General features: G+C 39.5%; 1 protein-coding gene across 6 annotated transcripts in view; it reads left to right on the forward strand.

Annotated features, from left to right (window-relative positions):
- AFF2 (ALF transcription elongation factor 2) overlaps positions 1-14275 on the forward strand; it is a 434150-nt gene that overhangs the window by 122342 nt on the left and 297533 nt on the right. Inside the window, exon 1 of one of the 6 annotated variants that reach the window (XM_084535138.1) lies at positions 7393-7532. The exons of the other annotated variants lie outside the window; for them this stretch is intronic. Within the exon in view, the coding sequence (XP_084391264.1) occupies positions 7498-7532 (35 nt within the window). The 5' untranslated portion in view covers positions 7393-7497. Of the gene's footprint in view, positions 1-7392; positions 7533-14275 lie in introns of those variants that run through there. 6 annotated transcript variants of the gene reach the window in all.

A 14275-nucleotide genomic window follows, 5' to 3' on the forward strand; every position in this document is an offset into this window, starting at 1 on the left:
TGTCAGAAGAATTTATTCAGCTGACAAGCGCAGACGCCCGGCACTTCATGTATTCTAAGATTTACAAAAGCAGTTTCTTCCTGGACATCAGTTGGATGTGGTTATGGTAGGGTTATGCGGAGAGAACCAGGGAATCAGTCCAGGAAATTTTCTCTGCAAAATCCTGCCTTAGATTGGTATGATCCAGGAAACCTCTGCCTCTACATGTTCGTAGCAGCTTTTGGTAGCGCTAGATGCTTGGGTCAGGAAGGGGCAGAACACAGGAGTCGGGATCTGCGCCGTGGATCTGAGAACACAATTTTGCCTGAAGCATTTGAGATTTTCCTTATATATTAAACGGGCCATTCCCCATGCCCCCCAGTACCTGTGTGCTGCTGCCAGCTGCAGTTTAGCTGGGTAGAAGTTGGAGCTTGCTCCTTTGGTATCCACTGATAAAAAGTACAGGATAATATTACGTGTGCATTACATTTTGCCAAGTGTGCATGTTTCAACCACTATTGTTAGAGCCTGCACGTTGTTTGTTGTATGAAATATGTATATAATGAGAGAAATATGCTTAAACAAATTTCACATTGCAAAGGGTAGCCAAACTGTATAATGAGAAAAAAGAATAGTGCTGCTTAAACTCAATTTAAAATTAATGATAAAAAATAATTGAAATTGAACTTCTTTGTAAATTAAAAACCTTTAAAGTATTTGAAAAGTCAGATTTCCCTTTTGCTTCTGGAGTTCTGAGGTCAGTTTGTGAACTTGTTGCATCAGTCTTCATACCTTTTGCTGGAGCTGTATTCAGTTACACTGAATCTGTTCCAAAAATTTTAATTGGTTCAATGGAATCTCTTCTCCCAAGACAGAGGTAGCTAAAGCCAAGGAGGTTTTTAGCTGCTTAATTAGCCGGGTTTGTGAAATGATTTGGTATCTGGGATGTCAGGAGGAACTTGACATGTCTGTGCTGACTTTGAGGTAATCCGTCAATTTTATCAAATAAAGAGCTCTGTTATTATTATTTTTTTTCATCAATAGATGTAAAGTAAGGATATCTTTTCCCTTTCATTTTCTGTCCATTCTGAGTAACTATAGTTACCTTATTAGCATAAAATTTGCAATACAGTTAAATAGCAATACATGATTATACCTGATGATACACTTCATTTTTAAAAGAAAAAGAATCTAATACCAGGATTCTGTATTGATTGTGCTGCTAATTCTGCCTCATAGCACAGACTGGCAGAAGGCAGGTAGCTGAATTGTATTTAACGGTTTTATTGTGATGTGACTAAGATGGATGTGACATGGTCCTCTATTATTCGTTTGAGAGTGTGGACACTAATGAAGCCATTAGCTGAGCTAAGGCAAGTGAAGAAAATAGGGAAATTACCATTATTCTGAAGCCATTAAGTTGTAATCTGCCACTTTCTCTCCTTACTCAAAAAGGCATCTTCTTTTTAAGGCCTCCCTGACTGTCCTTTAAAGATTCATTAATTCATTAACTTTCCAAAGGAGACGGAGGAAACACAATTGAAATTTTAATCAGCTTGGTGTGTCATATTATTAACATTTTGAGTGTATCTGTATTCACTGTTGCACCACATCAGGTTAAGGTTAAATAAACTACATTACAGCAAATAATGTTCTGTTTCATACTGTAAAACATAAAATGTTGAAGGCAGAAATTGGTTTCATGGTTAAATTAAATTACGATACAGAGCTCATATTATATATTCTGTTATTCAAATGTATGTTCTTTGGAGGAAATGCAATACTACATCCGTGTTACTAGCATTAATATTTTCAAAATACCCATGATAAGACTACGCTGTGTGAAAAGATATAGAAAGCACTACAAAATTTCTAAATCTCTGCTTTTACTTTATGCCCACTCACGATCAATGCTTTTATGTTATCTTTTGTAAAGTGACTGACTTCTTTTAATGTCTGTCTCCTAATGGGTCATTTGGACATTATGTACAATTACAGCTGCAAAATTTTCTTTGTTATTACTTTCATTTAGATACTACGGAATGCTATTTTTATCTATCTCTACTTTCTTACATAAATATTTCCTTTCACCTCGGTTGTACTGCATCCTGGAGTACAGCTAGCAGCTTTTGGCCTTTGAAATCAATTGAGATACAGCTGTGACAAAATGGATGAATGCTCTTTCTAAACAATTAAAATACCCCCAGTGTACAGAGGGGGGACCTCAAACGTGTGCGAGAACACTGTATGATTCCAGGTAATGAACAGGAACTTTTTTTTTTTTTTTTTTTTTTTTTTTCTTTTTGGGGGGGGAGGCCTGTTTTGGGCTAAGATCTGTTTTGTTAATGCCTCAGTTAAAAGAAGCTCTGGCTTCAGACCCTTTCTGTTTTAAGGATTTGTTTGAAATCCTTTGAAACTGTTTCAGGGATAGGGCTTTCGCATGCACAAGGGTACAGTGGAAAAAAAATTTATAGGCATGACAAATAGAGGGGGGCACTGGCCTGCAGGTTGGAGGTGCAAGATAGGGAATGGAGATGTGAATAGGATAAATGAGGGCTGAATGTGCTGTGGTTTACGTAAACTTAAAGTTCCTCTCCAGGTTCATCAGATTTCTTTCTCTACTTCCTATAATTTTCTGTTTGGAAATGCCTTCCATTTGATTCGGGACTGTTCTGCCCTTGTGCTGTTTCACAGAACTTTTAAGCAGCTGTATAACAAAGCCTGCATAGCTTGATGTTAGTATTTATGCTAGGCAGGCAAGCCTGGTATAAATCTGAGGTGTTTTTCTCTTCTTTTTTTTCCTGGCTGTGATAGTGTCAGTTTGATATATCACCTTTCATGTTGTGTTTGTACTTGAGGTCAGGAAACTTCTGAGTTGTGCGTATCATCAGCATTGTAAATACAAAGTAGCCTTTGGCACCTTAGTGTGGTGCCTTGCAGTGGATTTGTCAAAACAAAACAAAATCCCCTCTTTTGTTTTCCCCTGGAGTCAATTACACTCAGGATGAAGCAGTTAGTGACACCAAGGATAGTAGTTGAAGCATTACAGGTTAACCTGCTTATCAGAAGTGCTGGCATCAGTATTTTCTAGTATCACTGGCTGGCTTAACCGATCCATTGAGAACTTCTGCTTTCAGCGTGACTTGCAAAACTCACTACAATTTCTTTGCAGATTTTGAGCTTCCAAAAATGCTCACCTAAATGAACCTATTCCTAATACCTAATTGAACACCACTGTTGCGTGCATTGTATGTATTTGTCTAGGTCACCATCCATAAACAAGTCCAAAATGTGTGCTAGGAAGGAATGGTTCTGGCTATAGGAGACTCACATATAGCTGTACATGTATGGGTATACACAGCCTTTGCAGGTGCTGGTTTTGTTTATGAATATATGCTCCCACAGGAGATACATAAATGCACTACATAGTCATATATGCATGCTATATCTCATGTATATTACCATGTGTGTACAGTACACTCATCTGTTCTTGAGATGTTTCTTTGTAGCATCACACAGGGTGATGTTGTAGTTGCAGCTGCTTTCCCTGCACATTTGGAAAATGAGTGGGTGAGTGGTGTGTTTTCTGAGGTTCAGTACAGCTGTGGAGTATTAATTTAACAGCAATTGGTCCTACACAGTTTGAATTTCAAAATCCTCTTTCCTGTGCCTAAGTATATGTAACTTTATAATATAGAATAATCTAAGTAGACCTATTTCTATACAAAGCTTTTGCCATTGTGCAGGAAAAGCTTGTTTTGACTCCTTTCTCATATAGGTCAGCTCATTAATTTTGTCGCAGCTGCAATGGCATAGTAAATGTGGCTCAGGTGTTCCTGTACTGCTGTTGCATGTCAGATACAAGCTGGCTTTTGTAAGTAGTTTCAGTATGTAGGATTAGATTTTAGCCATGTTCTGGAAAGAAAAAGGAATTCAAAATCCAAGGGAGAAAAATAACTGCATGCCTCAGGAGCAGCAGAATGTAAACACGTATTGCCTGTTTCGATCATGCCATCAGTAGCTGTTCATTACACGTTGCTTTGGGATGGGGCTTTCCCATCTGTCTGCTGACAAATAATGTTTGGGTCCCAGTCACATCCACTGTGTTGCTCTTCAGCTGAACAGAGCTTTCTTCCCATCTCCTTTCGCTGGCTGGAGATCAGCATAATATATTTGACTGAGTACAGTAAAAGGTCCAGACATCCTGGCCAAAACCCAAAATATGCTCTGTGCTTAATACTGCCTCAAATTTCTTATAAATGCTCTGTGATTATTCCAGTCACAAATAACATAGGGAGGCTAGGAGATAGGCTCAATGTCATATGGTTATGAGTTCTTTTGTAAATAAAGCCGATCCTCAGGAGTGAGCATGAGTAATGGTTGATTCTGAAAAATGAGGACTAGGATTGTGTTTTGAAGCAGGGTAAAAAAAAAAAAAAAAATGTATGTTGTAATTTATTTATTTACCTCCATTACTCTGCACTTCTCCAAGCGTTGAAACATAACCAGAACATAAGAACTTATTGCAGATCTGCAAAGGCTTGTACAGTGGGGACTCCTCTTAGTTATTGCTATCAGCAGCAATGGATGTAATAAACATAAACCTCTCATGACAATCTCATTCATCCCTCAGTCTGTGACTTCCCTGGTGGCCCAGAAAATAGTTGCTCTTTGCAGCAGGCCTGAAAGGTTATCAGCAAACTCTAGGTCTGCAGCCTTGAGGGAAAGGTCAGGTTTCAGTGTCTCATATTTTTCATGGAAAATACTCCGTCATCAGGACCTTCCCAATCTTTTTATTTTATTTTATTATATTTTTGGAGGAGCTCAGGTCGTAATTGTTGCTGTCTTCCATATGATGATTAGGAAACTTCCTAGTAGGTGAGATCCAAGCTAGCAGGAGTGCCAGGAGCTAAGCCCAACATCTGAAGTCCCACCTGAAAGTTAGCCAGCAGCCCATGCACACTTGGAGCACCAGTGGCACCTGTGAAGTGGGGCTACAGAAACAGGCAGCGTACACCAGTAACCTTATTTTGAGGTGAAAAAGACAAAGCAAAGCACAGCTAAAACCTCAGAATCCTAGTTGCAACTTTCAGGAGTCTAAGATCCTTATGAAAACTCAGACCCAACTTGCCTTCAAGAAGTGCCTCCTCAGTGACCTCACCCTTCCTGACTCTGCTTCAACATCCCTCCATAAAAGAGATGTTCTGGGATTTGGTTTTGTTCACCCCGCTTCCCGAGCCCCCATTAAGTGTGTGTAGGCAGGGATCCCACTGCTGGGAGGTGGGTCGCCTGGCTGTATTGAACTTACAAAGTGTGCTCCTCCTGAGCTTGGTTTGAGAAAGAAATAGATGTGAATAAACAATGTGTATGATTCAATTCTCCCTCTCGTGGTCAGAGGAGGTCCTTCTCGCAACCTTCAAGAACAGACATATCAGATGTTTCTGCTTGCTGGATGTAACCCGTGTCTTTTGGAAAATTCCCATGTTTGTAGCACAACCAGGATTTAGTGGGGAAGTTACTGATAGTTCCTGAAATACACGTATTGACTTTTTGCCACGCTGTGAGTGGACAGATTGAGGATTTGAACCGAACTGCGACATTCTGCGGAACTGTCGTAACCTTGCTTATACACGCCTCCCCTAAGTGTGTCTAATTTGTCTCTGTTTAGGTGTTACAGTACTTCAGAAACATAGCTCTGTTTGTCATCCTTCGGGCACTCCTGTTGACTCCAGTGATATGGTGTAAGCTGTGTTGCTTTTAAAGATGCCGCAGTGCTGTTGACTGTGATAGCAGCACTCCTCTAAATAAGAAGAGTAGGATTTGCCTCTCTGTCTCTTATAAATCCTCCTGTTTGGTAAGAAAAGTCGTGAGGATTTTGTTCGGTGATATTTAAGTCTCCCCACAAGCAAAAAAAAAAAAAAAAAAAAAGTGCAGAAATGTGCAGGATTAAGCATTTCAAAATCAATTTTTAATTATTGTTTAATTGATTTCAGATATAAAAAGGAAACAAAAACAGAAGAAAAATTTCAGAGATACTCTTTACATAGGGCTTAATGGCCATTTTCTGTCAAAGTTGTTACTAAAGCAGTACCAAAATTCTCTCACGGACAAAACCCCTGTAAAGCAATATGTCTTTTGTTTGCTTTTATCACTGAGGAGCAGAAGTTTTACTTTATTAGTTTTTTTTTCTGTTCTATTTTACGAATGTTTTCTGTTGCATGAATCATTTTTAGTTGAAGTGCTGCTAACACATAACCATGAGAAATTTCATCCACTGGCATGAGAAAATAATTGCCACTGTTTTAAAAACTCCTGTTAAATTCTGAAGCAATAAGTTTAATTGCTTATTATGTATTTCTAAGTAGTTAGTTTCCTCTAAGAATTGCGTAAAGATTTTCCTCACACAGATCTTGACTCAAAGATTGTCCTTTAGCTAGAAAATATTGATTTGCTTTTGTTTAGCCCCTGTGGAGAGCACCTTATCTCTAAGACTGGGTTTTGTTACGATGAGAGTTGACAGAATTCAGATTTAGTCAGGTGAAGTCTGTCATGGTCAGTAGAAGCGTTAAAGAATCACAGTAATAAAATAGATTAATCTCATGATTTTTTTATTATTATTTTTGTTAATCAGAGACAGATTTTAATGATGCAAAGATTTGGGGGAGTTCAGGGTTATTGAAGTAATTCATGCTAATTGTCTCATCTGCTTCGTATGTCATTTGTCTTGTATGAATATCAATGCCTACGTGTTTTTAATCACAAATAATTAACACCCAAACAATTAATAATGACAGATGGATTCTGAATTGACAAGAACTTGAAAAGATGTTTAAATATATTCATGATTGCTAAGACGAAAGATAAATATCGCATTCCATTTGAAATTATTTTATCAGAAAAAATAGACGAACTACATATGAGCCATCATGCATCCTTTGCTGTGCCTGTCAGTCTTGTTAATTTATTAGCATGTACGTTGCGGTGGGTCAGGGGTCAGCTGTTTGCGTTGCAGTTTGGGCATCGTGCAAGCTTCATAAAAGGGTCCTAGCCACAGATGGGCAGCCCAGCCTGTTCCAGTGAAGTGCAGCGGCTGCGTAGCTGATGTAAGCAGAGAGATAGGTGCCTTTGAAGAGTGATTCAGCAGCTCTCGGTGCTGACTAATCACTAGATTTAGCCACTAGCAAATGTAAGCTCCACAGTGATGTCTGAGCTCCTGCCTTTTAGGGCTGGCATAAGGCTCTGACTCAGGGTTGTATCTGCCCACTAATGATCTGGTGCCTACAGCCCTCTTCTGATGTGAGATGTCTGAGCCCATCATGTTTCCTTAAAAGTAACAAAACCCTCAACAAAATGTTTCTGCCTTCATGGTACTTTGTGGCTTTTCTGTTATAACCTGGGGACAGAAAGAGCACGACTTCGGGGCCCCTGGTGCCCTGAGGGGGCAGAGCCTGCACCCTCGCCTGGGAAAGGTATCCTGGAGAAACTGGACCCCATGCACCTGCCTGAAGATGAGCTACGATGCTTCCGAAAATGCAGCAGCCACAGCACCAGAAGTAAGTCTGATCCTGTAGCCTTGTGCCCTGGGATTCGCCTGAAGGGGGTTGTGTCTTTGGGCTGGAGGTGCTTGTGTTTTCTAGCAGATGGGTATTGGATAAAATGGCAGGATTACTTCTTCTAGTCTCAGCTGAGAGACGAGAGGTGCTGTTGTAACACGGGGGTGTGTGTGCTGCCCGTGAGGCTCAGCAGGACCTGTGACCGTGGTTCCACACCACGATGGGGTGCTTCGTATCTGAAGTGTTAGTTGCTTGCCTGTGTCATTTGTTGCCTTGTGATTTCAGCAGATCTTTTATACTGCTGAGGAAAAGACATTGAAAATGTGAAGGTAGGTTAAGTAGATGTGGAGGCAGCAGCTGAAAACCTGTCTCTGGCTCCTAAAGCTTGCTGCATGCATCTGTGCTGTCAGGCATGCTCGTGACGTGGGTGTGTTGAGGGTTACCTGGGTATGGTTAGCAGTGGGCTATGGTCAGCCACACAATTTGACTGTCTTGTCTCAGAGCTGAAGTCTTTTTTCAGCCAACAGAGGACAGTGCACCCTTGGTAACCCCTTTTCTGAACATTTCAGGACATTGGCCTTGGATATTCTTAGTCAGCAGCTTTCTGGAGATGTCTGTAATTTGAAGAATTGCCCCACCAAGTGACCCGGGGGACTCCACAGGTGTGTTCTGTGGATGTTGTTTCAGTTGAGTTTCCATGCCACAGGTACACCTGCGGGCTGTAACGGGGCTGGTCCAGTCCTGTAGTGACAGCCTGATGTGCTGCTGCTGCCCAGCGCGGACGCAGCAGTGGTACTTGTCAGTGGTGTTTTTATGAGTGGTCAGCTGAGCCAGAAGTAGGTTGGATTTCCGAAAGTCAGAATTGGAGAAGTTGCAAAAGACAAAGGGAATAATGAGCCTTGGGTGTTCTCTAAACAGCCATAAAACACCCTCAGCCTGGACACTGTAAATTGTAGGCGTGGTTTGTCATTCACTTAAAATCTGACACGTGCAAGCTGCCAGGACAAGTGCTGTCTTCCTCTCCGGCCCTCCCCCAGCTCTGCGTTTGTCCCGTCTGCCTTGTGCTGATGCTGGCCTTTAGGATGTCATGTTGTGAATCAGATTAAGCAAGTGATCCTGTTGAAAGCTGCCTTTTTTTTTTTTTTTTTTTTTTTTTTTTTTTTTCCTGTTGTATGTGTGAGAGAGAAAGGGGCATGGAGGAAGGGAATTACTTTGCAGCTACATTAAGTTCCTGGTCTATTTGCCTGCGCAGTTGCATGAATGCCACTACCTACACAAGGAGGGGAGCAAAATTACTGCTAATTTCAAATGTTTGTGGACCACCATCTTTAGATAGGAAATAATAATCTTAGTACTTTAGATTTTTAATACTGACTTAAGGATAATCTTAATACTTCTTTGCTCTAGGTTTTGACACACTAGTGGCTAGGGCCATATGTCTTTGATCACACATTATTCACTCTTAAAATGTAGAGTAGTCATCAGGCATGTTTTGTGGCTTCTCTGAGTCTATATGTGTATGTATGTGTGTTGTTGCATTCTTTGTTTGCTAGATAAAATATATTTATTAGTGGGAAAACATAACTTGACTTTGCACCACAGTAGCCTTAGCGTGAATGATTGTGCTACATCTGCTTGATGTCTTCTAAGCACGTTCTTCTAAAGTTGTTTTATCTAATTCTCAGAGTTGCAACTCTGTTTTCAAAGGGCAAAGATGGTGAATGAGCAGTGGTCTGTGCTGGCCCAGTGACCCCGGCTTCTAAACTCACCATTGACTTTTATTGTGTATTTTTTTTATCATTTTGCCGTACATAAATTTTTCCAGCACTCCACTGAAGATTCTAACGCTTTTACAAAGTGATTTACATTAATATAGTGTAGCAATTACATGTTAATATTACTATTATAGAAATTCCGGCGTAGAATTCAGATTGCTCTTTAATCACAGACCTGCATATCAAAAGTAAAGAATGAGTAATTCTGGTATATATGTTTAAACTCTGTAAACATAATCATAGTAGTTTGGTCATAAAATTCCCAAGGCAGACTATTGCTTCAAATATAGCTTATGTTGAAGTAAAGGGAATATATTCTGGGTAAATGTCTATTTATTATAAATTAGCAGCTTCACATAGATACAGTGAAATACTTAAATTCATTTTGTTCCTATATTTTCTTAGTTTATTAGGGCAGTCCTACTTCAATGGATGTGAATGGCAGTAGGGAAAATCTTAAATGTGAATAAACAGGTTTCAAGACAGGATGTTTTTTTCTTCCCTTGTAGTACTTCAAAGTATTAATTCACGAAGTACTTAATAACTTTATAAATGCAGTTAGGGTTGTATGTGTGAGATTCTACTGCTTTCCTTTTTTAAGCCTTTTACGCAGAATTCACACAGTTTACGTGTATCTCTTTGCATAAATACCAATAATGCTTTAATTTATGGGTGTTTGCTGTTGGGCTTTGTTTAAACGAGTTCCATCCAAAAGGAATCAGAGCCTTCTATTCTTGCAGAAATGAATAAACCACATGAGGTGAATTTTCATACAACCCATTTCCAACCTGGAGTTTTCAGGGTATAATTTAGATATTGCATTGGTGGTTTATGACCATATAAAGTGTAGGTGTGTAGGTAGGAGGTTAGATAGATGTACTTGTAAATGGCTAGAAGCAAGGAGGCTGAGTACGGTCTCCAGCAGTGCGTATTTCAGCTCACAGTTTCACATCTCTATCCTAAGGCATTAGATGTTACTAATTCTCCAAAAGCCAAAGATTTGTTTTACAGAAGAAAATTCTGATTTGATTAAGATATTGCTTTGAGACCTAATGTTCCTTTAGCAAATCATGCTACGACTGGAAATGCCCATGATTGGAAATAAACTGCATGTTATCTGAGAAAGAGAGAAAGTGCCTCATGATTTGGAATGATCCTGCAGAAGCAGCGTTTAGTGTAATGACAGTACACTTAGATTAATTATAGCGCTGCTTTCAGGCGCCACTATACGCTTACTGTTGTGTCAGCACTTTTGCTGTTAACCCTGTGTTGCAAAAGTTTATAATTTGGCTCTAAAAATGAATAAATCTTCTGGTTTAAATTCAGCCTTTGTGGTGCACACACTGAATCAGCTCTTAGTTAGGGCCTGAATTTTATTTTCCTATTCTGAGCTGCTCAAAGTGTACAGCTGTAGAAATAATCATATCTGTTTAATATTGTGTGTGTTTTCTTCTCTGCCCACTTATTTGATGAAAAATTTAATTTCAGTGAATGCCTAGGCTGTACTGTGATCATTTCAGATGGTCTGAAACAAAGCACTGAGATATCTGACCTTTCAGATTGGAATGGTGTGAGTATAAAGCTACCATTTTTCTACTCTATACATGAGTTAAACTTAAATTTGGCTTAATAGGTATTTATACAATTAGCTGCAATGGCTCTGAAAGATTGTTAAATTCTGAAATAAGCCTCAACATGTCTTAAAAGGCTATTTACACAGAAAATTGGAAATACTTTAAGGAAGCTATTATAATTAGTCATGTAAACACTGCAGAGTGGTTTTTAAAATAAACATTCAAAATATACTGTAGTCATAGAAGTGACAGTGAAATTAAGTAACTTTTTGACTAAGTCATCAGAATGGTCTTTATCCTCATTTTACCACTGATGATACAGCCATAACTGCTGAGCCATTAAGCTTGCTTGTGCCTAGAACACCTTGTCCTGCAAATACAGGAATCTGTGCGGATTTCTCTAGCAGTTCCTTCTTCTTATTATCCTCTCTTCTTTCTAGTTTCCTCTCCTAGATTGTATTTTACTTTTTCTGAGTAGTGCTGGCAAGTGGCTCTTATCAGGAACAAATGATGCCATAAATCAGGGCTGAAATCAATGATGCTGTGGGGCTGTAATAGCGAGATGCGGTTATGTGGGCCCGAGTGTTTTACCTGCCTCTGAAGCCAAGAGCGAGGGCCCTGGCTATTGTTCCAACTGCTGGCTTCTCATTTACTGGCAAAGATATACATACAGCTGCTTTGTCTCAGTCTTAGAGTAGGGAGATCCATATTACGCTCCTGTTTTAATGTGATTCTTCTCATAATGCAAACAGTAAAAAAGGCAACCAAGGGGGCATTCATATTCAAGTCAGTGTTTTTGAGTAGATTTGCTTGGAAATACAGAAAACTCTTAATCCCTCCACCTTTAATACTACTAGAGTCAGATTTAGGACCTGCAGGAGCGGCTGAGGTGCCTGTCAGCATATCAGCTCCCTTCCTTGTGCGTTGAGCGTGTGTTCCCTGCAGGTCCAGAGCATAGCGGGTGTTTGAACAGTAGCACGGGCTCCTTCCGTTGAATGAAGGTTTGTTTGCCTAAAGGAACAGGGTCCTTAACACCTCACATCTCATGACTGGCCATTCTTGGCTGCAGTTACTTCTCTTCTCAGGGAGGGGTGGTGGTATAAACAAGGTGTGATTTGTGCAGCCGGAATAAGGCCACGCGCATTATGCCCGATATAAAATGAGAGGGCTGATGTGATTGCCTCTTGGACATGTCTTTCATTATCCTTTATGCTCCTCTCTCCTAATAGAATTCGGAGGAACCAACCACATGCTGTATGCATGGTTTTATTAGAGTGCTTTGCCTCGGGCCCTTAACTCCTTTAGCTGGTCATTACCTGACCAGTAAAGACCTCTAAACGGGTCATTAATGCTTAAGTAATAAACTGTTTCACAAGACTATCTAGTACAGAACCTCTTCTATCATTTTTACAGTTACCGTTTTATAGATAAATCAATGACCAACAACTGGATATTCTTGTTTAGCTACATAATCTCATAATAGTGGCCACAGCAAATAGGTAGTGGTTTCCTTTAACCGTGTTCAGGAGAGCTGGAGATGGTCACACACAAGTAGGACCTTGAGTTCTGGGTGGGGTAAACTGGGAATAAGGGGAAGAACGAAGGCATGTTCTGCTGTTAGCGACAAAGAGCATCTGCTTGTTGGGATGGTTTTGTTCTAGAAGTTGTGTAATTGCATCAAGGTGGCTTTTCTTCCCCACTGCCATGTTAGGAACCAGGCGGCCTTAGAAGAGTCCAATATCGGCAGAGAAATTTCCTACTTTCACAGAGTTTTTCTGAACTAAAAATTAGTTAACAGTGCAAGCCTGACATTCCTTTCTACCATATATGTGTTGACTTTTAGTTTAGAATATATTAAATGCTTTCCAGATACGACAGTAAAAGTTAGCTGCGGCACGTATTTTTTTCCTGGTTCTCAACGTGAAATTTTCAGGACCCCCTTTGACCAGCATATCTTTTAAAATAGGTTTCTGTGCATGAAGCTGTACAGAGCTCTTTTCCCTGGAGAGACAAAAAGAGAAAACGCATAGCAGGTAACATACGATTTTTTGGCAGATCACCAGGCACTCGATATTTCAATCCTTGTTAATATCAGTGTATCACTGATTGACTGCTGAGCACTGAAATAAGCGATCCAGTCGTATGCATCTTTTCTTATGTTGGCCTTTGAGCAGTGCCAGTCTGGGCTGGGAGGTGGTGTTTTGTTTTGTTTTGTTTTTCCTAGTAATGCTTGAACATTCCAAAGTGAAATGAAATTTGATGCTGAAAATGTTTTTTTGTAGACACAAAATATTTTTCTGCAGTAAAATGGAACAAACATTATTCTCCAAATTGATGACTTCAAGCATGATTATTACTGGTGGAGCAAATGCTTGGTAATTATTTTTCTAAGAAACTTAAAATACATTAGTTATAGTACAAGTTATCTCTGGCAATGTAAAACAACATTAAGAAGCTATTTATATGATGGGACTAACTGTTCTGGAAAAAAAAAATACAACGCTGGCATGTTTCTTTATTCAATTCTCCTACATTGAATTGGGGATTTTGCATTTGGAGCCATCATCTCAAATCTAACAAGCAAAACAAATATTACAAAATATGAGGTAAGGTACCCTGTTTGTTGAAGAAAAAAATGCAGTGTGTTTTTCTTTTCCTGCTCTTCTTGAGAAAAAAAAAAAATATCTTTTGAGGTAAGTCTTAACAAGACCCACCAAGAGCTTTGAGGTGACTGAATTCAAGCATATTATTATGCTAGATCCTCAAAGATGATGGTGGAAGTCTAAACGTTATAGTGATGCAAGAATTGTATGCTGGTGTACAGTTTACCTAGGGATGAATTTGACCCAGCAGTTTGTTCATTTCCAGCTCTCATAATATTCTTAGCACCTGCAGGGGACTTTTAATTCTTACAATGCAAAAATACAGCCAAACTAACAGAAGATTGGAAAGCAAATAACACTTCAGATTGCAACTCCAAGACTGTCTTGTTGTCATCTTTGCTGACAGACAGTGCTGGTGCAGTAAACAGCAATAGCAAAATTTGTGTTTGTACTGAGCGTCTCCTTCAGACGCGCCGGACAGAAGCTGTCCTGTGCGTCACTTTGCTGCGTTAGTGACATCAGGATTGCATTTGGTCCCATCTGCAATTGCCTAATATAATCAACCTCTATTCTGTTGAGTTCAGCTCACTACCTACAGTAAATGATTTGTGTGTGCATGAATATTAAACTTTCCAAGTAAACATGTGAGAGTAAATATGACTTGACTATACGAGAAAGTTATTTATGTGCACTGAAAATGAGTGCCTATTATTGTTTTTATAAAAACATGCTATATTGCATCATTATGGTGTGAAAAATGATTGTCTTCTTTTTCCTCTGATAGAAGGGAA

The sequence above is a fragment of the Aythya ferina genome (assembly GCF_964211825.1).
Source record: "Aythya ferina genome assembly, chromosome: 13".
Taxonomy (NCBI): domain Eukaryota; kingdom Metazoa; phylum Chordata; class Aves; order Anseriformes; family Anatidae; genus Aythya; species Aythya ferina.